The 22,252-nt window shown below is 41.5% G+C and overlaps 2 protein-coding genes and 1 long non-coding RNA gene across 4 annotated transcripts; 2 read left to right on the top strand and 1 right to left on the bottom strand.

Annotated features, from left to right (window-relative positions):
- Window positions 1-925: 925 nt before the first annotated feature.
- Phyhd1 (Phytanoyl-CoA dioxygenase domain containing 1) lies at window positions 926-3,937 on the bottom strand. Its single transcript, XM_018018996.2, has 3 exons — window positions 3,673-3,937; window positions 1,357-2,014; window positions 926-1,292 (listed from the first exon to the last, which is right to left on the bottom strand). The coding sequence occupies exons 1-3, from the start codon at window positions 3,694-3,696 to the stop codon at window positions 1,108-1,110; spliced, it is 867 nt and encodes a 288-aa protein (XP_017874485.1). The 5' UTR covers window positions 3,697-3,937; the 3' UTR covers window positions 926-1,107.
- A 1,357-nt stretch (window positions 3,938-5,294) lies between these two features.
- On the top strand, window positions 5,295-7,011 carry LOC149270711 (uncharacterized). The gene is made up of 3 exons (XR_016270017.1): window positions 5,295-5,549; window positions 5,609-5,795; window positions 6,742-7,011. It is a non-coding gene; the product is annotated as an uncharacterized LOC149270711 (long non-coding RNA).
- Window positions 7,012-11,667: 4,656 nt separating this feature from the next.
- Window positions 11,668-22,241, top strand: Skel (DM13 and DOMON_DOH domain-containing protein skeletor). 2 transcript variants are annotated; one of them, XM_089462662.1, is made up of 8 exons: window positions 11,668-12,018; window positions 14,573-15,076; window positions 15,151-15,410; window positions 16,340-16,439; window positions 18,241-19,029; window positions 19,092-19,285; window positions 19,349-19,738; window positions 19,869-20,061. In XM_089462662.1, exons 1-8 carry the CDS (start codon window positions 11,958-11,960, stop codon window positions 19,908-19,910), a joined length of 2,340 nt encoding a protein of 779 aa, XP_089318788.1. In that variant the 5' UTR covers window positions 11,668-11,957; the 3' UTR covers window positions 19,911-20,061. The 2 variants fall into 2 exon arrangements, with proteins under 2 accessions (XP_089318788.1, XP_089318787.1); XM_089462661.1 differs by having other exon boundaries at window positions 19,349-22,241.
- Window positions 22,242-22,252: the final 11 nt, after the last annotated feature.

Genomic DNA, 22,252 nt, shown 5'->3' with positions numbered 1-22,252 from the left:
AAGCTCACTCTCATTTTTTTTGAATAACTTAAAATAATGAATTCGTATTAGCAATAGACCAACCACTGTTTTTTTTTTTTTTTTTTTTTTTTTTTTTTTTTTTTTGTTTGTATATATATTTTAAGCGCTGAATCTGTACAATGCAAGTTTAGTACCACTGTTAGCAGTAGATCTGAAAATACGAACTGAAAGTGCCTACTCCAATAAATCCAATAAGATTGACAGAAGTTGTTTATGCAGTGAAAATATTAAATTAATTATTAAAATGAATTGCATACTTTTCAGCGCACAAAATAATAATATTCTCAAGTATTTATACCGTATGTAGAACAGTTTCTAGCTGATCTAAATATGTACACACAAAATACCAGTGTTGCATACTTTTAGCTGTTGAGCTTATTAATGTATAACATTATAACAGAATCATTTACTATATAACTTTAAAATTTAAATGAATATTCATCAAACGGATGATTATTCACCAGCATAAACAAAGAGTAATTATTTCTAGCTACACAAATCTCATATACATATGTGCCTAAATGACGTACGCTATTTGAAAAGGCCTTGCATACTTTTAAGCTTACAGAAATAGTATGATTTTGAGCTTAGCGAAGCTAAGAACCTATACTGTCGATTATCGAGGTTCGATGCTGATACTTAGCAGAGCCAACAACCAAAGCAGTCGAATATCACTGATGGTATTAGGGCTTAGCAGAACAATGAACCAATGCGATGTTTAATGTTTTTGCAGTCCATTCTGGTTGGAATTTTCTAGTTGGCAGAAAAATTGATATTTTATTAAAAATACCTTTCCATTCCATTAATATTATTACTAGAGTGCTGAAGGTCTCTTTGACCAGCTTTTTTCTTCTAAAAGAATTATAGTTCACATTTTTATACTCATGGTGAATACATCGATTAATTAAAATACATATTAGGCTTGATTTATTATAGTTTGATAAAACTCATGTCATGTACAACAACTTAAAATATATGGCGATATCATAGTCATTCAAAAAACTCACTCTCAATCTTATAAGCAAAAATACCGAAGTCAGCGTCAATTTGTGATACAATCTCAATCAATTGAATTTCGTTGGGCTACTAGGCCTTGCGCTCGAAGAGCACAGGGAACGGCTTGTCCTGCGGCGCCTGCAGCCAGTTGTCCTCGGAATACTTCACATTGTTTTCAGTCTCAATCACATGAAAGGTGTAGGCGTGGCGGCTCTTCTGGGAGCGATTCGGCTCACTCTTGTGCACCACATTGCCGTGGATGACGATGCAGGTGCCTGGCCAGGAATGAGAACAGGTTAGACTGGTATTGCGGAACTGGCCGCAGCTTCAGCTACTCACCTTTGCTCACTTGGAGCGGCGTGAAGCTCGACTGCGGATAGATGGGCGATGCGCGATCATAGACCATCAGCTCGGAGGCGTTCGGGTCGGGATTGCGCACGTAGCGCCGGTGCACTCCGCTCTTGTGCGAGCCCTTGATGAACTGCAGGCAGCCGTTCTGCAGCGTGCAGTCCTCTAGAGCGAACCAGAAGCCCACCGCCGAGTTGGGCTCTGTGTGCAGGAACCAGGAGTCCTGGTGTGGTGTCACCTCGCCGCCAATGCCGGAATTCTTGTAGATGTACATGCTCTGGCAGACGGCCGGCCTATTGAAGTTCAGCTGCCAGCAGACCTCCTTGACTCGGTTGCTGAAGGTCAGCGCATTGAAGGTCGGATGCTCCACGTGCAGCGCATGGCCCACCTTGTTCAATGCGATCATCGGATCCACAACCAGCTGACCCTCATCTCCGATGGCGCCCTGCTCGAAGAAGTAGCGTACCTTGTCGCCCGACTCCAGGAAGTACAGCTCCTTGCTGTGCGCATCCTCCGCCTTGACGGTGCTGAAGATCTTCCGATTCGACTGTGGCGCATCCAGGCACAGGGCTCGCCCCGCCTGATACAGCGTCTCCACCTCCTCGGGCTTCAGGAAGTCCTCTATGACAACGTAGCCATTCTCGTTAAACTGCCAATGGAAAGCATAATTCAGTTCTTGTTGCTAGAAACACTTGAAGCAACTACGAAAAAGCGGGTGAAGGTCCGATTTGATTCACAAAGTTCTGTGCTATGTGACGCTTATCTCTGCGCCGTCTGGTCTGTGTCTGGCTTCACACTCCCGCACACACACAGACGTATACAGACGCACATTATCAGACTGACCGACTATATGTAATGGGCCCACGCGTGCAGTGCAGCTATTCCCCCATCTCCCCCGGGGATAAGCTCAGCTAACCTTCAGTCCGCTTCCTTTTGTATTCCACTGTCAGCTGTGGCACCTGCTAATTAACGAATTTCTAGACATGCCACAGCGTTTGACATGCGAAAAGCGAAATTCGTGCCCATTCACTGAAATCACTCAATGTGAAATTGAAATTGAAAATTCACACATTCTTAGGGTATGCTCATTCTATCAACTGAATAGGTATTTACACTCTGTTGTGCAACACGCAATCTGCTCTAGTGTGCTTATGCAAAGGGTATTCAATATTCTACTTGGTCACCAAAATTCAGTTGTATTGTGGGCGCTCTCTTAGTTTCGGCGCATAAAAAAGTATATTTGAAAATGCTTTGAGCAAGCAGATGAAAAGCAAGAGTATAAATAGTCGCAGTGATTCAAAGGCACCAACACACCTGCACTGATCATTGGAGGAGATCCGTCGCCCCACCTTTTGACGAATACGCCAACGAAATTCACTAAAATAAAAGGCGCGTGCAAGTGTCAAGGAAATGGAAACTGGGAAACTGGGAAACTGGGCAATGGGAGGATGTATTACTTATACCCCAGCTCGTGGAAAATTACAGCCCGGGAGGTCAGCCAATCGGCTTGAGAGTGCGCTATGATAGGCTTGGGCAGCTGATTCCGTAATCGACTGCAGTTTGTTTGCTCGGGCATGTGCAATTCAGCTAAACTGACAGAGGGTCGTCACGGAGCTCTGCTGGCTATTAAGTCAGCGTTTGTTGAACTAGAACTTGCACAAGTCCGCGACTGTTGCTGTGTCGCAAGGCGCTTGCATAATCGCAGCTGAGAACGCGTTGAGTTACATTCGAGCAGAGCCCAGTATTCAGCGCGTTCCAGTTGAGTTCTAATGGGCATGAATATGCATGAATGTTTGGGCCATTGGGAGCTGGGCTAACCAGTTGATCGGGCATTATAATTTGATGCCATTTGGACAAGGCTGACCACAAATGCTTCGAGAACTGACCCGAATAAATGTGCGTCTGGCTGGAGAATTAATTTTGAGCAGCGCTAAAACATTTCCTCAATTGGCCATCGCAGTCTTTGTTCCCAGGCAATAGCGAATGCTTCTCCGCAGTTGGCTTTCTGTGAATCACACCAAAAGGCGACGCATTGGCTGCCAATGTTTATGATGCTGATGAATGTAAATAGATTCATGACAGCAAGGCGGGCACAGGAGATCGGGGGAGGGCCTCCGATGACTATGTAACGACAACTAAGAGCGTAGTCTCACTCGGACTCGATGCGTCCATCGATAAGTAATTGGCCACAAATCATTTGCCAACAAAAATAGAAACAAAAGCCGGCAAAAAAGAAAGAAACTTGCGCGATCTCATAGAAATACTTAAAGACTGATGATGAATAGGCATCCATTTGTATGTACATACTTCATCCAAAAGTTTGCTGTGCATTGTGCTTCAGTTCAGTTTGTGTTGCTTGTTGTTTTGTGTTTTTTGAATTAATCAACAAATTGTATTTCGGTTTTGTTGTTTTCTTTCTTCGCCCAAATATCGCTCAAATATCGTACACCTCTCTGTTGAGGCGTTTCTCCACAGTTGGACAGCGAACGTTTTGCTCTGTTTCGCGTACGTTTCAAAACTGTTTCGCCTTTTTCAAAACAGTATCTGAAGCACCCAGCTCTACCACCAGGCAGAACACTCGAGCAGTCGAATAATCAAATACTCGAACACTCGGCCTGATATGCGCTTCCCACACGACGCGTCGGGTGCTGAACAGTTCTATAGACACACACACACATGCACACACATGTGTATTCTTAGCATATGCTCTCGATCATTGCTCACTCACACTCTCGCTCTCTCTCTTCTTGCCCTCCCTTTCTGGCTGTTACTATGGGTCTCCGCCTCTGCTTGTAGTGATGCCAGCTTAGCGCTTTCTCGTTAAATTTAGCCTTTTTTGATTGTTGTCAGCTATTCTTGATGTTTACATCATATATTCTTTTAATTTATAAATCGTGGCTTAAGTAAATAAATGACTTTAATAATTTAAAATATAAATAATAAAAATATAGTATTTTACTCGATTTATTTGTATTCAAATATTATTTTCGGTTTTTTGTTGATATACTTATCTTTTTTTATAAAAATTTTTATATCTAATGATAATGATAGGATATTTTAACTACACAAAAATATATGTGAGCATAAATTGTTCCTGAAAATGTGGCATATATCTATTTAATTTTGTATGATTCATTCAAATAATTCAAATTAATTTTTAATGTGAATTGATTTTATTGAATTGTATTTTTAATTTTTTAATGTAGAGTATATATTATAAAGAATTGTCTTATTATTTCAGCAGAATATGTATCTATAAAAAAAGCATAAGCAAAATCAAAAATTTAACAAGACGCTAGTTTGAATTAAACTCAGACTGAATTACATAAATAATGCATAGATTAAATTAATATGAAATATAATCTTTGGGTGACATATTCATCTGAGCTGCTGTATTTTATTGATAACAAAATGACATATTTTACAATAGAAAATCGCGTCTTATCTACCAAGACTGTACATGTACATGTATATACTGTAAAGTAAAGCAAATATAGCCGGAAATGTCGGAGACAAACAAATTATAGGGCTCTTTAAAAAAAAATATATATATATACATATCTATATGTACATTTATATTAGTATATTAGTATATGGCATAAAATACATAAGACTTTTTATAGTGTTTTATTATTTGATTAATATATATTAAATATTTTCACAACGCTATGTATGTATGTATAAATAATTGTAAGTATAAAAAATAAAAAATAAATTTAAAAAATTACAATTTTTTAGAATTTATTTTTGTAATTCGAAACATTAAAAAAAATATTATTTTAAAATGTATAATACACAAATATGTTAGATTATGGCGCAAATGATTTAAAAGAGTTTGAAAAGTCATCTATATACATATATTGTCAAGCTATTTTGGCGCCTCTATATCGCCATCACTGCTTATACAAAAACTTTCTGTTAAGGTCTAGTTTGAGCTTGTAAGCTACACAAAATTCTATTTGATTGTCACTTACAGTCATTATTTCGTTATGCAGTGATATCTATGAATTATTTTACATTAGTTTCACTTTAGCTTGACAATCCCAAAATTTTCCAGTTGTATCCGAAATTTCCACAAACATGCAACAGTTGCGTCTCACGTGCAATCCGTGTGTTCATTCAGGGGACCGCTGAGCATGCATGCATGCCAGCATATACACATGTGTATGTGTGTATGCTCGTATGTAAGTACACACATATATCCGTGTGCATTTGTAGAAATATGTATATGTTTATTGTCTAGCTAATGCGCAGCGTCTTTTTTTTACAACTTGATGTCGTCATATGGCAGTTAATTGCTGTCTATGCGTGGGTCGCCGTCTGCCGAGAAACAGTCGCTGTTGCAACTGCGATTTCCTCATCCAAAATATGCGAAAACTATTGTTAAGCTGCGGCATTTATCTGCCTGAATATGTTTATATAATTTGCAGGTAAAAGAGCGCAATTAAAAAAGCGAATTATAAGCCGAGTCGTGCGAACAATAGGTGCTAAATATGTGCTTAAGTCTGTATTTATTTTAGCATTTTAGCATGTTTGATGCCATTGACTAGGCACACATTCGTAGCTCAAGTCGGCCAAAACCTCTGAATGTCATAAAAAGTCGCATTGGAAATGCATGCAAAATGGTAAATTGTAAATTTATGCGAGGCGGCGAAAACTAATGGCATGTGGCTAATAATGTGGCACTCTGGCCAAGTCTTGGCCTGGCCTGGCTTAGCCTGGCTCAAATGCACTCACCTATGCTTGTACGCTTGTACGCCTCTGTGTGTACAGTTAGTATTACTGCTTTACAGAAGATTAATTACACCAGCTCTGGCCATAAATAAGGCAAACAAGCAACTGTCCGCCAGCATGCAGTCTAGCAGTCTAGAGTCAAGAGTGTCTTGGCATTATTTGCAAATGTATGGTAGTAAAAATTTAAATTAGAAATCATTGCGGCCGCCGGGTAGCCATTCAATTTGATCAGCCGCGGCAGCGGCAGCGGCAGTGGCAGTGGCAACAGCTCCTACATACATAATGACCGTGTTAGCTGTGGTGCCCTTGAATTGCAGATGACGACGGTGGCACCTGAACAATCAAGTCATAAACAATGTGCAGCCGAAAGGTCTCAAGCGGCCAATAGACGCTCCTCTGACGCGCTTGCGAATACGCCGACAACAAGCCACAACAACAGCAGCAACAACAAAGAGATGATCAACCCAAGGTCAGAGAGGTTTTTTTTGGGTTCTTCAGCGAAAGAGAGCTGAGAGCCCCAGCAAAGCCAAGCTCTTTTGTGCGGCTAATTAAGTTAATTAAAATTTGAAGACACGCGATTTGCTTGAATAACAACAATTTGATAATACTCCATATTTTGTTTGTTTGTTTGTCTTTTTTCAGCAAAAATTTAAATTTTGTTTTGCTGCTGCTGCTGTGCTGCTAATGATGATGGCTCCAGCTCCTGGTCTGATTAGAAAATGTTGAGTCATCGCAGTCATCAAATTTAATCTGCTGCCTTTCCAATTTGTAATACCCTGTACAATGGATGCATTGTATAGCTTATGTAGCTTATGCAAATACTTGTCACATATTAGAGTAGAAATATAAAACATTATATTATACATTTACATCAAAAATAAAAAAATTTATTAAAACTGCTAAAACAACATAAAGAAATCGTTGTTGATTCGATTCAAGCTTTTCGCACTGCTTCTCTGCTTTGATGTTACGTGTGTCTCTGGTTTACCAACATTTTCAGAAAAGCAATTTAATTAATTATTTTACAAAAATCATTAAAACAAATTTATTAATGAAGAAATAAATTACATTTGGGTTACTTGGGTTATTTTATTTGCTATTTGGGTTACTTCATTATTGATCAATTATTTGCAGCATTTGGATCTCTAGACAATGTTTGAGTGGAATATACATACATATATGCATATTTTAAGTTAAAGATATTTAAACAAAGATGTGATTTGATTCGAGGCTTACTTGCAATATTAAATAGTTACATACGTGGAGAAATGAAATTCCCATCAAGTTCGGGTTTAATGTATTTATAAAGAAGAAGACTGACATTGAATTCCGATTCTAATATTTCTATGTACACAAATTCAAATATTCATGTCCTTATTAAATAGAGAGTAACTGTTAGTCAATCACTTCGAGCTGAAACAGCGCGAAGCGTTGAACTGATCTGTGTATTTGAGCGTGTTTTTGATTATTTTTTACCATTTTGATTAGTGATATTTTTATAGACGCGCCCCCTCCGGATTTGTGCAATTCGCTTGACCTTAGCGCGCTGAATGTGTGAGCTGTTTGCCAATCAAGTCGAGCGCCGTTTCGAAAGTTTCAATTTAACTGCAGCGGCGGCCCACGCGATGCCAGCCCGAGTGCAAAAGGTGTGAGTGATTACCTAGGGAGAGGAAGGAACTCGCACTCGCAGCTGAACTAGACCGGGAAAAGGAAATGAAACATAAATATCATTGATCTGCTTGCTAACTTGATAAGTTGATTAGTGTTAAATGTAAAATATATACATAAATAGACAAGCCTCGAGCTACTTCGAGCTCGTTTAGAAAGATCTAGTCTGTTCCAATTATTCTGGTTTTAGTTTAAATTTGAATACAAAGTTACTGTTTATTGCATACATTTATATATGTATGTATATTATTGTGGCTTCTGTAGTCTAGGTAATCTCTGCAGCTTCCGCATTTTAAATATACATACTCTGAGCATTTAACAATAAGCATTTGAATAATAGTAAGATTATGATTGAAATTAAGATTAAAACATTTCTGAAACCATATAGAAAAATTAACATATTTCGGAGTTTCAATGCAAGAAACTTATCAGCTGGACTTTGATCTCTCCTATGTCTCACTAGGTTCTCTGTTAGTTTCTTCAATCGACAGTTCCTGTGCTTGTAGATAATCCGCAGCATATGAACAATATGATTTATGCTACTATTGTTTATTTATTTACCTGCTATGCTGCTGAAGATATTATAATTGCCAGGGACATAAATCTATGCATATATGCGTGAAGGGCATTACTGTGATCATTATAAATACATATATTACACGACAGGCGCAGCGACAATCAAAATTGGAATAACAAAGGCTAATTACGTGCGGTCTGAGCTGCTTTTATCCGAGATCTAAAATCTCTGGCTTTATTATCGAATCAATCCACTCAGAGCGACATATTTGAATTTGCATGCGAAGATACTGGGACAATAAATCTAATGGCCAGCACGCTGTCATCGAGGTATAAAAATACATATATATATAAATTATATATATACATATAGTTATTTGCGAAAGTGCCCCGACCAGACTAGGCCAGACGAGAGCCAGGCCGGCTTGACGAAGCTTCGGCCGAGCTGGCAACTGGGGAGCCAAATGTGGAAGCTTTACGTCTTAATTTCGAATGTTAATTGCTGCTGGGGCTGTTAGTTGGTCATCGCTCGCTTGAACTTCAATGTCAGTGAAGAAATTCAAAACTAATTTGTCGGCGATTCAAATTATGGTATACATGCTCATGGGAGAAGGCACGCACTGGAATAGTTGCCTTTACGGCCAGATAATAGGAGTCGCTCACGCAACGTAAAACCCGTTAAATTGGCGCATGGCTTTAGGCCGAAATGTTGATTACGAAAAAGCATTTCATCAAGCAAATTATGATCTCTTCAATCAAACTTCAAGTGAAACAAGAAAAGTAACTAACTTTTGATTTACGATCACTTTCTAAAACATTTGAATGCAATCTTTCCCCATGCTCCCTTGTTGCGGGAAGGGGCCGACTAGGGGGCCTGAAGAGCAAGGTGAAGGAGGTGTTGAAGCTTTCTAACTCTGATCATAATTGTAGATTAAAGAAGACATCCATAAATTATGAACACAGCGGAAATAATTGACTCTGTCAAAAGTGATGTGTGCCGAGTCGAACGAGAAATATAAAATTTGAATACATATTGATGTCTTAAGCAGGATGCTCATCACTTTTTACTCACACAGTGAAGAGAGTATGTGGATTTTATACCCATTCGGTTTTGCTGTAGAAAATGCTTAGCTAACTTCGCTCTATAAACTATTCCAACTTTATCGATGCAACTCCTATATATTGTGGTATTGAAAAATATACATACATATATAGTTTCCCAGGACAAGAACATGTCTGCTGATATACAAACATATGTATTGGGTAGTTCACTAAGTAATTTCGTTATTTTAGTGAAATTACAACTCGATTTTTTTAATATGCAAAATATTTTTTTAAATGATAAATTCTCTCTTTTTATTTATCTACTACCGTACTCCTAAAACTTCTGAGCCAAAAATGTAGTACAAGTGGTTTTTGACATCCTGATTTCTAAAATATTTTTCAGAGAGCGGAACAAGTATTAGTCCGAAGGTGTCAAGTCTGGAGAATTCCACTCCATTACCAACATACTCCAGTATTAAATATTAGGAGTGGCATTTCGAGTTAGATTTGTAAGATGGCAAATATTTCTCACCCTGTACTTCTTCCTTCGCAGGCCTTTCTTTACCATCAATAAGCACAAAAAATAGAGCAAATAAAAGTATTCTGAACAAGATATCTAACGAACGACTATAGCTTATATTAGTGGTTCTTCGAATTGTAAATTCTAAATTCGGTTGTAAATTGAATGGAGAATATCAAGTTCATTTAGGGGCGTGACGAATCGTAAATTTATAGCTTGAATCAAAAAAGTATAACAAGTTTGCTACCTTAATAGATTAACGAGAACTATAATTATATGTAAATCTATAATATTTATGCATCTATTTTCATGTGCCAAATCTGAAAAGATTTAATCGTGGGCACACTTAGAGACAGAATCATAGCATTTAACAATTCGAAAATAGCTCACCTGCTCGACAGCTAAACCTGTTAATATAAACAGGTGATTCCTCTATACGCATCGATTTTTGTGAACGTTTACTTGGCAGTCTTTCACTTCTTGTTAATATATGAGGCATGGTACGTCGTACAGACAGCTTAACTATAAGATCTTTTATGTTCCCATCGAACTCGACCAATTAATCTGATATAGAAAAACTTTATGGTTACTGCGATGCTCGTTATGTGCGTTCTCCGAAATTATTGAGCTAATTTATTTAAATGCGCAAAATGTGTCGAAATGAAATGCGCAAATAAATTGCAATACATAAAGAGCGGAATGCCATTGTTAGCTCAATAAATTGGAGGGATTACGAAGACAATGGCACTCGAAAATAAAACAGACCACACTTTACGTGATTATCAGAAAATAATAATAATAATAATAAAAAAAAATAAAAATAATAATAAAAATATATATAAATAAAAAATACCAAGAACAAAGGATTTATAGCCAGTTTCGCCTCTGGGCATTCAGTTTGCTGAGAGATGAAATATGTTCGTGTCGATTTGATCGCAAAAATCAGTTTTTATGTTAATTGAATTATGCAAGCGCCTTGGCCAACCAGTTACAAGCCCCCAGAAATGATAGCCCCAGCAGTCGCTGGCTTGACCTTTTGCGAACCCTTGCACGAGAAAGTTGTGCAAAGCAGCCGCCGGGCAACCTCCAGCCACGAGTCAGTCGACCACCAGCTGTGAACTTGGAGCCGGCTGCTCTCGCGCTCCATTCGTCTTTCGCCCCATCCATCATGGGAAATCGATTGAGCAGCATTATCTAATGCCCAAGCCAATGGGTAAACAATAACAAAAGGCGCTAAATTCAATTGCTTATTATGTGTATTTTCTTAAAATATTATACTTAATATTATATTTATTGCCAATGACAAGACGTTTCTAGCAGAGTTGAGCAATTGTTGTTGTCTCAACACACACGAAAATTATGGACGAAAATTGCATCTATAGCGAAACAAGTTCATAGCGTAAAATATGATTTGAATATGCACATAAACATTGATGAAAATAAAATAAAAATGAAATATATATAAAAAAAAAACGAACAAATGAACAAAATTCATAAAACATCACAAACACAATTTCTGTGCAAAAATTTAGTTGCCGGCCAAAGGCGCCTCTTGAGGTTTTCAGTTTGGGACTTTGACTGCGATAATTATTGACGACGCTGATGAGACGGAGACCACAATGGCAATAACAATAACAATAACAACGACAGCAACAGCGACAACAACATCATCAGCAACTGTTGCTGTTGCTGTTGCTGCTGCTGGTGCCAAGCAATAGCAACAACTAAGCACTTGTAAGACACAGCAACAACAACAGCTCAAACCAGCCCGCTGCTGACGTCGACAGCAACTTCATGAGGTGCGCAGCTCTTCACTAGCACAGCGCAGACGCAACGTCGATTCAGTGCGGTTTTGGAGTTCATAGCGTTTGGTCGTGATCGTGCAGCACCCCCAACAACTTGTTTGTATCTGTGTCCGTGTCCGTGTCCGTGTGCGTGTGTATGTGTATGTGTGTCCAACAGTGTCTTATAACAATTGTGTGCAGGATCTACTGAAAAACCAAGGCACCCACACACACGAAACAAACAACTAAACAGCAACAACAAGAACAACAACAAACTTTGTGGACAACGGTGCTCCAGCTCCATTTTGGAGTTCCACTTGGCAGCCATGTCAGCAGTGAAGGATAAGCTCTGGCTGCTGCTTGTTGGCCTACTGGCCGCATTGAGCTGTAAGTAGACTAAGTAGCTGTGATTTATGAGTGACGAACGCGTATTGTGATGCAAATTGGGGGCTAACCAAAATAAAAACCAACAACAATTAAAATGAAATGAAAATAAAAATATAGTTAAATAAAATACAAATAAAAACTAAAAACTAGATTAGTGCCCCAGCCCCACACGCTACACACTGAAGTATCTGCATCTGTATCTGTGTCTGTGTCTGCGTCTGCGTCTGTATGTATCTTTTAATGGCGATAGGGTGGCCAGACAATGCGCCGAATGACACGGCGCAAATATATCATCTTTTGTGTGAGTGTGAATGCAAAGTATGCCAAATGAATATTCAACAGTCGCTAGTCCACGTTTATGATTGCCGCTGACCGTTGAACTGGCCACCGAGCCAACTGCCAAACTGACTGCCAGATTGACTGACTGACTGACCAACTGCCAGACTGCATTAACATTGCCTGACGGATTAGCATAAATTTATGTATGCGGCTGCGTTTCCTTGATACAATTCGGAGACCTCCGATCAGGCGATTGCCTCAATGGAAAAGCGATGTATTTTAATTTTTTTTTTTTTGGCGTCGTCGTCGTCTTCCTCTTCTTTTCGATTTTTGTATGCAACGTGAAAGTAGGTCTCTAGGTTGAAGATTGCTTGTTGGGTTTTTGCGAATATGTGCATACGTACATATGTATATACATGCATGCATGCATGTATTTGCATGTATATTAGTGTATGTCTGAACTAGCATCATTTATAGATAAATTTATATGTACATATGTGCACATATATGTACATATATATTGATTGGTTAAATGCTGCTGGCCAGGCTGCAAATGATTGGCAATTGCGGCAACCAGTTCCAGCTGGGCTTAGATTTGAGTTTGGGTTCGTTTGCTTAAACGCTTGATCACTCGATAGGCTAACATTGCCTACCCGCCCGCTCGCTTGCCCGCCTGGCTAATGGCTCTGTCTAACTCTGGCCCGAGCATCATTAATAAGACACTCGACGGCAAAGTGCTGTTGCTTTTATTTAACTTTTAATTACACCTTTGGCATTTAGTTCGTCGCTGTTGTTGTTGTTGCTGCTGCTGCTGTTGTTGCTGTTGTTGTTATAAGCCAACAATTTAGGCTTGATAAACGTAGGTACCCCATATGACTTATTGCCCCACTCAAACATATGTAGATCTGAGCTGGCATCAAAACTGGACCATTATTCGTGAATTATTTCGCAGCCGGCACTTTGATTCAATTAAGTGTGAATTGTGTGTGCGCTGAAACAGTAGCCGAGATTCTTGCGCTCAGACAGGAAAGACTTGTCGGCATCTTGTTAATTTGGAGCACCAACTGCCATGGCCACGAATCGTATCGATCGTAGGCACCACACACAACACGACAAACAGCAACAGCAACAGCAACAACAACAACAGCAACAACTACAGTAATGCGAATACTCGAGCCCCATAACCAAATCGAGTCGCGTCTAAAACTGCAGGCCATGGAGGCCGCCCATAGTTGTTGGCCTGATAGTGGCAGCCAGAGCCAAACGTGTTTATAGCCCCAGCAAACAATAATAATAAAAAAATTAATTGAATTTCAGCAGCAACAACAACAACAGCAACAACAATTTTCGCTCGCTGTTTAACTTTGTCCAAAGGCCTGTGAAGGTAAAATTTGAAGCTTTTAAATATATTCGCGCACACGCGCAAACTATTTTGCAAATAAGCTGCAAAAGTTTGGCAGATTCGCCAGCCAATTCGCTTGGCTTAAAAATAGAATTGGCGCAAATTCTTCGGCCGAAAATGGGAGACGCAATTCTCCATTGTCTGATTCACGGGCCATTTGTATCTGTCCCATGGCAAACGCTTTGAACTCTGCCGCTGCTCTGCTTCGCTCAAATGTTAAATAACTAATATCAGAATCTGGGTTACACGCCCCACAAACTCCGCTTGAGTTCTATTGCCATTGTTGTGTGGCCTTATATGGCATGAAGCGAAAACTTCCTGTCAAAGTTTATGACCAGCATCGTTCGAGTCGCATTAACAATAATGTCGTAATCATCATAAAAGCCAACGCACGCGGCCATAAGAAGCTATCAGAATCTATAACAAAGCAGAGAACAAATTTGGATTCGGATTCTGATTCAGATTCTGATTCGGATTCTAATTCTAATTTAGCTGTTTGTTGCCAGATCTAGCTATTCTGCTGCCTGCTCAACATTAATTTGGCAACCAAGAATATGACGTGATTGTTGTTGTTGTTGCTTGTTGTTTGTTGTAGTAGTCGCTCGAGAATTGCTGTTAATATGTAAATTTGATGCGAATAATTAAGTGGCTGCTAAGTGGTGCCAGGGAACAGTTTATTTATTACTTTATTATTTTCTTTCTGCTTTAGCTCGCGTGAGTTAAGCGCTGACGGCGTCGACTCAAGTTCGTTGCTTAAGTCTTTTGTTTTTGTTTTGGTTTGCCTAACATTTGCGGCTTTACTTTTTTCGATTTTTTTTTTTTTTGTTATTGTTTTCTCGCTAACAACAATAAAAATATCAAATTATAAAACAGCACTGCAGCACGGCTGTGATGCCGCCTACCCATATTACGGTACAAAGATCGGCTCGCTGACACGACTGCATCATGGCGTTTCCGGTGACGTCTACGCCGTAGATTCCCGTACGATTTTCATCAAGAAATTCAACTACGATGGCGAAGCGCCCGCCGCCTACTTCTATGTGGGCAACACCGCCCGACCCAGCAACGAGGGCGCCTCTCGCCTGCGGGACGAGCGTGGGGGCACCGCCTCGCTGACGCGTCGCTACCGCAACAAGGACATCACCCTATCCCTGCCGGAGGGCAAGACGCTGCGGGATGTGAAATGGTTTTCGGTGTGGTGCGACGAGTTCGCCGTCAACTTTGGAGATGTCGCCATTCCAAGCACATTAGACTTTCCCCGTCCCCAAAAGATAGGCGCACTGAGAGGAGTGCACGGCGTTTCGTCCGACAACATTGTCATTGTGGATGCCCAGACGCTGCTGGTGCCCAACTTCAGCTACGACGGCGAGGCGCCAGGTGAGTAAATGGCAGCACGCTTGGCTTAATGAAGGGCGAACTCCAACGTTGGCACTCGGCTTTGCATTTTACAGACGCCAAGTTTTGGGTGGGCCGTGGCCAGCGTCCCACGGCCGACGGACTGCGCATACCCGATGAGAATGGCAAGGAGAATCCGTTGCGTCGCTATGATCGCAAGACAATTGTACTGACGCTGCCCGAAGATCTGACCATCTTCGATATTGGACACTTTGGGGTCTGGTGCGAGGCGTTCACCGTCGACTTTGGCCATGTTCGCCTGCCGGAGGGTCTCAATGTGCCGCCCTCGCTCAAAATGCTGGGCATCAGTCCACAGGTAAAGAAGCCGTTAAATCAAATACTCAGCGAGCTGCAGCTCTAATGGCCCAGATGGCCCTAGGCACTCGCCAAGCATTTGAGGTGTGCGTGGAACTTATTTAAACATTTTATATCTTGATACTCGTATTTATTTGTACTCGTGCAACGTCTATTTAACAATAGCAATCGAGTTGCCTTTGAAATTACTAGACTCTAAGTGTGTGCATTTTTTATAAACTACAATTTCAATTCACGAATTTAATGTATACAAATATATATGTGCAGCACATTTTTATATACAATTACAAAATTGGTCGTCTTCTGTGTTTTGTTGAGTTTGAAAAAACTTTTGCTTTGTATTTCTGAATTGAGCGCCTATACAAAATGAAATGTGTGCAAATCTTTCTATTGGGTTTACCCTTCCACTGAGTCCTTAGCCCAGCAACCCAGCCGCTCTCCCTAAACACCCAACACCTATACTCTGTCTCTCTCTCTCTCTCTTTCTCTCTCACACACACAAACACACACACACAAACATATATACGAAATACACATACGTCAGTCCCCCGAGCCATACTAATTAAACTCTCGTCGTATTCGTACCCTCCGTCAAAACTACAAACATTTTCATTTTGTATGAGCTTCATTAAACGTTTTAATCTGAATTTGATTTGTTTGAATAAAAAATTAATAAAAACGAAAAGCAAAATTTTTAAACGCAACAAAAACCGAAAAGAAAAAAAAAAAAAAGACAGCAATTTGTACACAAAATTTAACTTTGGCAAGCGCTAACCATTCATTCATCTCCTAATCCTCATCCTAATCCTAATCCACATCTGTTAATACCTCATGCCCGCTCACTCCACCACTCCACAAGTGCACTCATTTCATGATGCTCCAATTCCAATGCTTATCTGCAATACAATAGCAAAACTAATTCTCTTCCAGTCGAAGCTCAACTGCGAGGTGCTCTACGATGATCTGGCCTTCGAAGTACGCTGGGCCGTGGCCGGCGAGAGCATCGTTGTGCAGCTGGTCGCCAAGCTGGGTAAGTCTAAGTCGCCACCGCAGAGCCAAATGCGGAAACATTTTGCGGTTTTTCTTTATCCGCGAACTTGACACTCCCCCAAAAGGCCAAAGTGCCAAAGCAATTTAGCACATTGTAAACGGTTTGAATTGCCGCATTAGCAGAGCGACAGATCAATTCAAATTGATTGACAAATTCACTACTCGAGGAGTGTCTAATGACTGGCCAAACAATTTAGAGTAAACTCTCTGGCTAATCTTTGCGTTTCGCATGATCGTGCTAATTAAACTTGATATTTCATCTTATTTGGCTTGTAGGATTGTACAATAGATAAATACGAATAATCTTCATAGGAAATCATCATCATCATCATAGCAATAAAACATGCAGGCAGTTTGCCTTTGCTGTATGAAAAAGGAAGTCATACTAGTTTTACGACTTCCTTATGTCTTATGCAGGCTAAGAATATAATTTTTCTTTATTGCTCGATTGTTTTAAAACCATATACAAAACATTTCAGATGCCATATATTAGTAAATGCATTTGTACTAGTGCATTGAGCTTTATACTTCTTTGCCTTTTAAAATTTATGTTTTCTGGTCCCATTATCTTCGGCGTATCAAAATTAAAATGGGGTTCCTTCCTTTTCACTCTTTTTCAAAATTAAATGAGAATCCCCATTATGAAATGTTCTTAAGAATATAATTTAATTTTGTTGTTTATGTAGTTTGAAGTACATATATTAACCATGCATAAGGCATTTTATAGTTTATATTTTCCTCACCAGCTCACCCATTCATATACTTATTTTCCAAATCTTCTAAGATGCATATACATATCTTATAGCTGATATAAATACTTATTCGTAGGAAGTATGAAAAATGTTTTCAAATTTTCGACACTTTTGCTATACCTTTAACACATCAACAAATCTCAAACTATAATATTGAAAGATTACAGCAACAATTAGTTGAGCAGAGATCTTGTTTTCACTGAAATTTTTTCAATTTTTGAGCAAAATTCAAGTAAAATATGGCTTAAATTCAATGTCCAATGTCTTTGGTGTGCCGAAAGTAGGAATTGATAAATTATTCGAAATGAAATTTAGATAAAAAAAAAAATTGTCATTGTCAAGCATTGATTCGATTTATGATGCTTTGACATTTTGCTTGAGCATAGTCAATAAAGGAGTATCCACACTTGTGCCCAAAGACAACAGCAACAACAACAACAACAATTCCAGTTAGCAGTCAAATTGACCGATCAGCGGCAGCATCGTTAGTAGAATAACAAGTTGCAAAATATGACGACTGGTTTATTGCGCAACCAACGCACAGAGCACTAAGCACTGGGCACAGAGAACAGAGCACGCAGCACGGAACATGAAGCATGAAGCATGGGGCAATTAATAGCTATGGCAAAGTGGATGCTGCCATTGCCGATGGCGCGCATCTGCATTCAGCACTCAGCACTCTGCACTTGGGACTCGGTAAACACAATCTTGGTGCATGACCATCTACGAGTGAATATTTCTTTAGTGGCACGCGTTGGATGCTCCGGCGATGTTATGATGCTACTGGTCTTGAGCCTTGCGTGTGGCAGTGGCTGCGATTGGCAATTTGGAACCGCTAAGAATGCCAACTGGGAATTTTCACCTGGAATCTGAATCTGAAAACCGGTCCCTGGTGCGCTGCTTGGCTAGGCACCCATTTAGGAACATGTTGTGTTGGCCCCCAGAAATGGGGCGAGCAACTTTCATTGATTGCGATCCCAATAGCAATACATTTCTGAGATAGCTACTACCATTTTCAATTCTTCGCAGAACCCAACAATTACATGGCCTTTGGCATCTCGCCGAACAAGAACATAAGCCAGATGATTGGAGCTGATGCCGCTGTGGCGTGGGTGGATCCCGAAACTGGCAACGGCTTTGCCCAGGACTATTTCCTGGAGGGCAAGTCTCAGTGCTCAGGTGGTCGAGGCGCCTGTCCGGACATTAAGATAGTGCCCAACACCAACTCTGTCCGTCTACTGAATGCGGCCATGGTGAATGGCTACTCCATTGTCACCTATCAGCGTTCGCTGTCTGCCACAGATAACTTGGATTTGCCGATATCAGTGAGCGAAGCGGAGTCTGTTGTGTGGGCGATCGGACCCCTGAACGATTTCAGGGAGGTCTCCTTCCATACTTACTATAACAAGCATTTGCATCCGATTGAGTTTGGGCGCCAGCCCAAATGGAACTGCCCCCTGCCGGAGGGCGCTAAACCGGGAAGCAGCAGCAGCTCAGCCGAACAAGAGGAAGAAGTTACTCAGATTAGCTCCACCGGCGGTGCAGGTTATCCGCCTGCGGGTCGTCCCAGCATTGAGCCTGACGAGGAGTTCTATGAGAATAGCCCACAAGCCCTGAAGCGCACAACACCCGCTCAAGCGCCACAAAGGCGCCAAGAGACGCTATCCACGCAACGTCGACCGGTACCCACACCCCGACCTGTGAGCAGTAATGGTGCCTGGGATATTCCGGCCATACAATGCCACGAGCCAGAGGACGGTGTCTTCTATGCCCAAATGGGTCCGACAGGTGGCAAGCATGGTTATCCTGCTATAACCGGTAAGCATTGCTGAAGAGGCCCATCTTTTTCTTTGAGCTACGGATTTCCTCCATTTTTATAGGTCACGTGGGCTGGGGTATCTCCTGGTACATCAACGGTTTGCTGATTCCCGAGATCCATGTGGTTAGAGGAAAGACCTACACTTTTGTTGTGGAGGGCGGTAACAATCCGGACATACCCGCCAAGTACCATCCGTTCTACATTAGCGATGATCCAGTAGGCGGCTATGAGCACAAGCGAGAGGAAGAAAAGAAGGTACAGGCATTAAAAGGATTGAAAATTCCAATATATTCCGTATAACATGTTCCTATGTTCCAGGCCGTACGCATCTTTGCTGGTGTGCACCGATCCAGATCCGGCCAGGTGACTCCTACTGGCGTAGGACGTTTGTGCAACTGGACACCCGACGTTGATGGACCGCCAGCGGATGATTATCAGAGTTTCGGAGCGTATCAGCGCACCTTGACATTGAAATGCGATGCTGGCGAGCCGGGAGTGATCAGCTGGAAGCCGGATAGGAATACGCCGGATACCGTGTACTATCACTGCTTCACGCATCGTTACCTGGGTTGGAAGATACACGTGCATGACTCATGCGACAGCTTTGGTGATGGTTTAGGCGCTGCCTCAGAGCGGCACGAGTTACGGCAGGCGGCACCCGTCCGGGAAGACTATGCTGCCGAGTCATCGATTCGCCACGAAACAAAGGTCAGCCCCAACGATAATTTTTTATTGAAGCACCAAACCGATTTGATTAAGAATCACAATATGAATGGAACACCGCCTAAACTGAGTTTTGAAATAACGAAATCTTCGGAAATAACCAAACTGATTTCAGATGGGATCCGCGCTGCTGAGGCTCTCGAGGAGAGCCTATTGAGGAACCAATCCATCATCTCCGCACCACCGACACAGTTAAGAGATAACAACAGCAACAACAACAACAACAACAACATCGATAATATTGGCTCTAGAATACCATCGAAACCATTGCTGGCACCAGCCAGACCGGAGATTTTGCATGGCGAAACTCAATCATTGAAACCATCATCCTCACCCACAGCATCGGCTCATTCAAAGCTTCCCATTTTCGCAGCACCGCAATCACCGCCTGTCATTGTTAACTCTCATTCGCATCAGCGTTTACAATATCCGCATCTGCACCACGCACACTATCCATTTCCTCATCCACACCATTTTCACGCTCATACTGCACAGCAATTGCATCACAATCTAACTAGTAATCTTCCAGCGCTGGCGCAAAAAACAATTAGCCTATCCGAATATCTGCGGCCCCCACAAAATGCTCCGCTCTTCCATCCCGTCAAGTTGCCCGGACGTCGACCCTTTCCCGGCCCCATCAAGAAGGTGCCTGCCTCTAGACCAGTGTTGCCGCAACAGCATCCGCCGCCTGGTGGACTGCTACCACAGTCATCGTTGATTGTTAACCACTATCGGAAGCCCGTGCCCAGCCTGCTGAAGCCCTTCCTTAAGGAGAAACACTTTCCCATACAGCCGATAGCTGCTTCGGTCTTGTTATTGGGTCAGCCAACGGAGCTCAGCGGCATTGGACAAAGAAAACCCGATGCCGCAGAGCGTGCCAAAATCAAGGCGAAGCCCGTTATCCCGTTGCCCGTGCCGTATGTAGACCTAGAGCCTCAGGCTTCGCTCAAGACCACTTCATACTTTAAGTCAAACAGCAATGTGGAGCAGCCAGTTTTAAGCAGCACAACAACGACGATAGTGCCAATTATTAAGCATCCGATCCCGGATGAGCCATCGCCCCAACAAATTGCCAGCATGCGTCCGGCAGTTAATCAAGGATTTAAGCCAGACTCCGTTGTGGTTGAGAGCGGCTTCCGTCCGATTGTGCGTAAGGATGGCAGCGGCGTACAGCTTCCGCCTGAGTTGATTGACCAGGTAGCTCACAGGCGTGAGGATCCAGGCTCTGAAATCGACGAAGTTATGGAAACAGACACGCTTTTCCTAACCGCACAAAGTGGCACCGAGACCCAGAGCTTTGAGCCCATGTTTATACCATCTCCCTTGGACAGCACCAATGCAACAATGCTAGGTTTGAGTACTAAGGAAGAAGTCATTGAGCCAGTCCCAGAGGTTCCATCTCCACTGAGATTACCTTCAGTGGCAATCAAGCACACACTCCCAGCGGCGGCTGAACTTAGAAAGCCATCGCTTGAGGAGCTATTTCTTGACGGTGACGAGGATGAGGCGCAAAGTGAAGCAAAGGAACAGGATGAACATTTGACTGCAACAAATCAGCCAAATGTAATTGAAAAAGACCAAAACTCTTCAGAAACAGCAATTGCAGCCGATGAGGATATGGACTATGATGACATAGGTAGCCTATTCGAACCATCGGCGGAAGAGGAACACCATATGCAGGACCGTTTAGATGAGGATCTGGAAATGGATCCAGACGAAAAGGTAGCTGAAGCAGCCGAACGCATTGACACATATTACTTGCCGCCTGACAACCGGAAAATACCACAATCTGGAGTTCCCAGCGGTGCCGTTTACACCTTTGATGGTAAATCTGTAGTGGACTCCACTTTGGTGTTGCCCCCGAAACTGGACGGTCGCGACAGCGGACACTCGCGTCACACGCATTACGGTCTAACCCCATTGGAGAAGCTAATACGTACCACTCCACAGTTTGGTGCCTATCGCGGGGAACTGCCAGAAGATTTCCTCTCGACCACTCAGGCAGGTGTGCAGCCGGATCATACGAATCCAGTGCGTTTAAGTAGCAGCAGCACCGACAGCACCCTTCATTCACATTCATCGCCATCACTAACATCGTCATCGCGGCCCATTTCGACCAAGTTGCACTTGCTCAAGCCCAACATAAATGAAAATAGCACGTAAACAGCGAGTTAGAAAGAGGCAGAGAGAGAGTTGGCAGCACAGGTGCGCAATAGTTTAATTCATTGATTAGATAAGCATTTACAACTGCAAGCAGTTAGCAATTGAATTTGTATTCATAACCACATACATATACCACAACAAATACCGTATTAGATGTAGTCACCTCTTGATATGTGTTTAAATATTATGATGCTCTTAATTTTAATAAAACACAACAATTTTACATACACAATTAGCTAAGCTATAATCTATGTTTAATATGCATTTTAGTCGTTGTCTATGAAGTAAATTTTATTAAAATATACTTTGAATCGATGACTGTTTACTTATTTATTT

Source organism: Drosophila arizonae, chromosome 2, assembly GCF_054131065.1.
Source record: "Drosophila arizonae isolate 15081-1271.41 chromosome 2, UAZ_ARI_1.0, whole genome shotgun sequence".
Classification (NCBI taxonomy): Eukaryota; Metazoa; Arthropoda; class Insecta; order Diptera; family Drosophilidae; genus Drosophila; species Drosophila arizonae.
The sequence above is the reverse complement of the archived record's forward strand: the minus strand, read 5'-3'. Positions and strand labels throughout refer to the sequence as shown.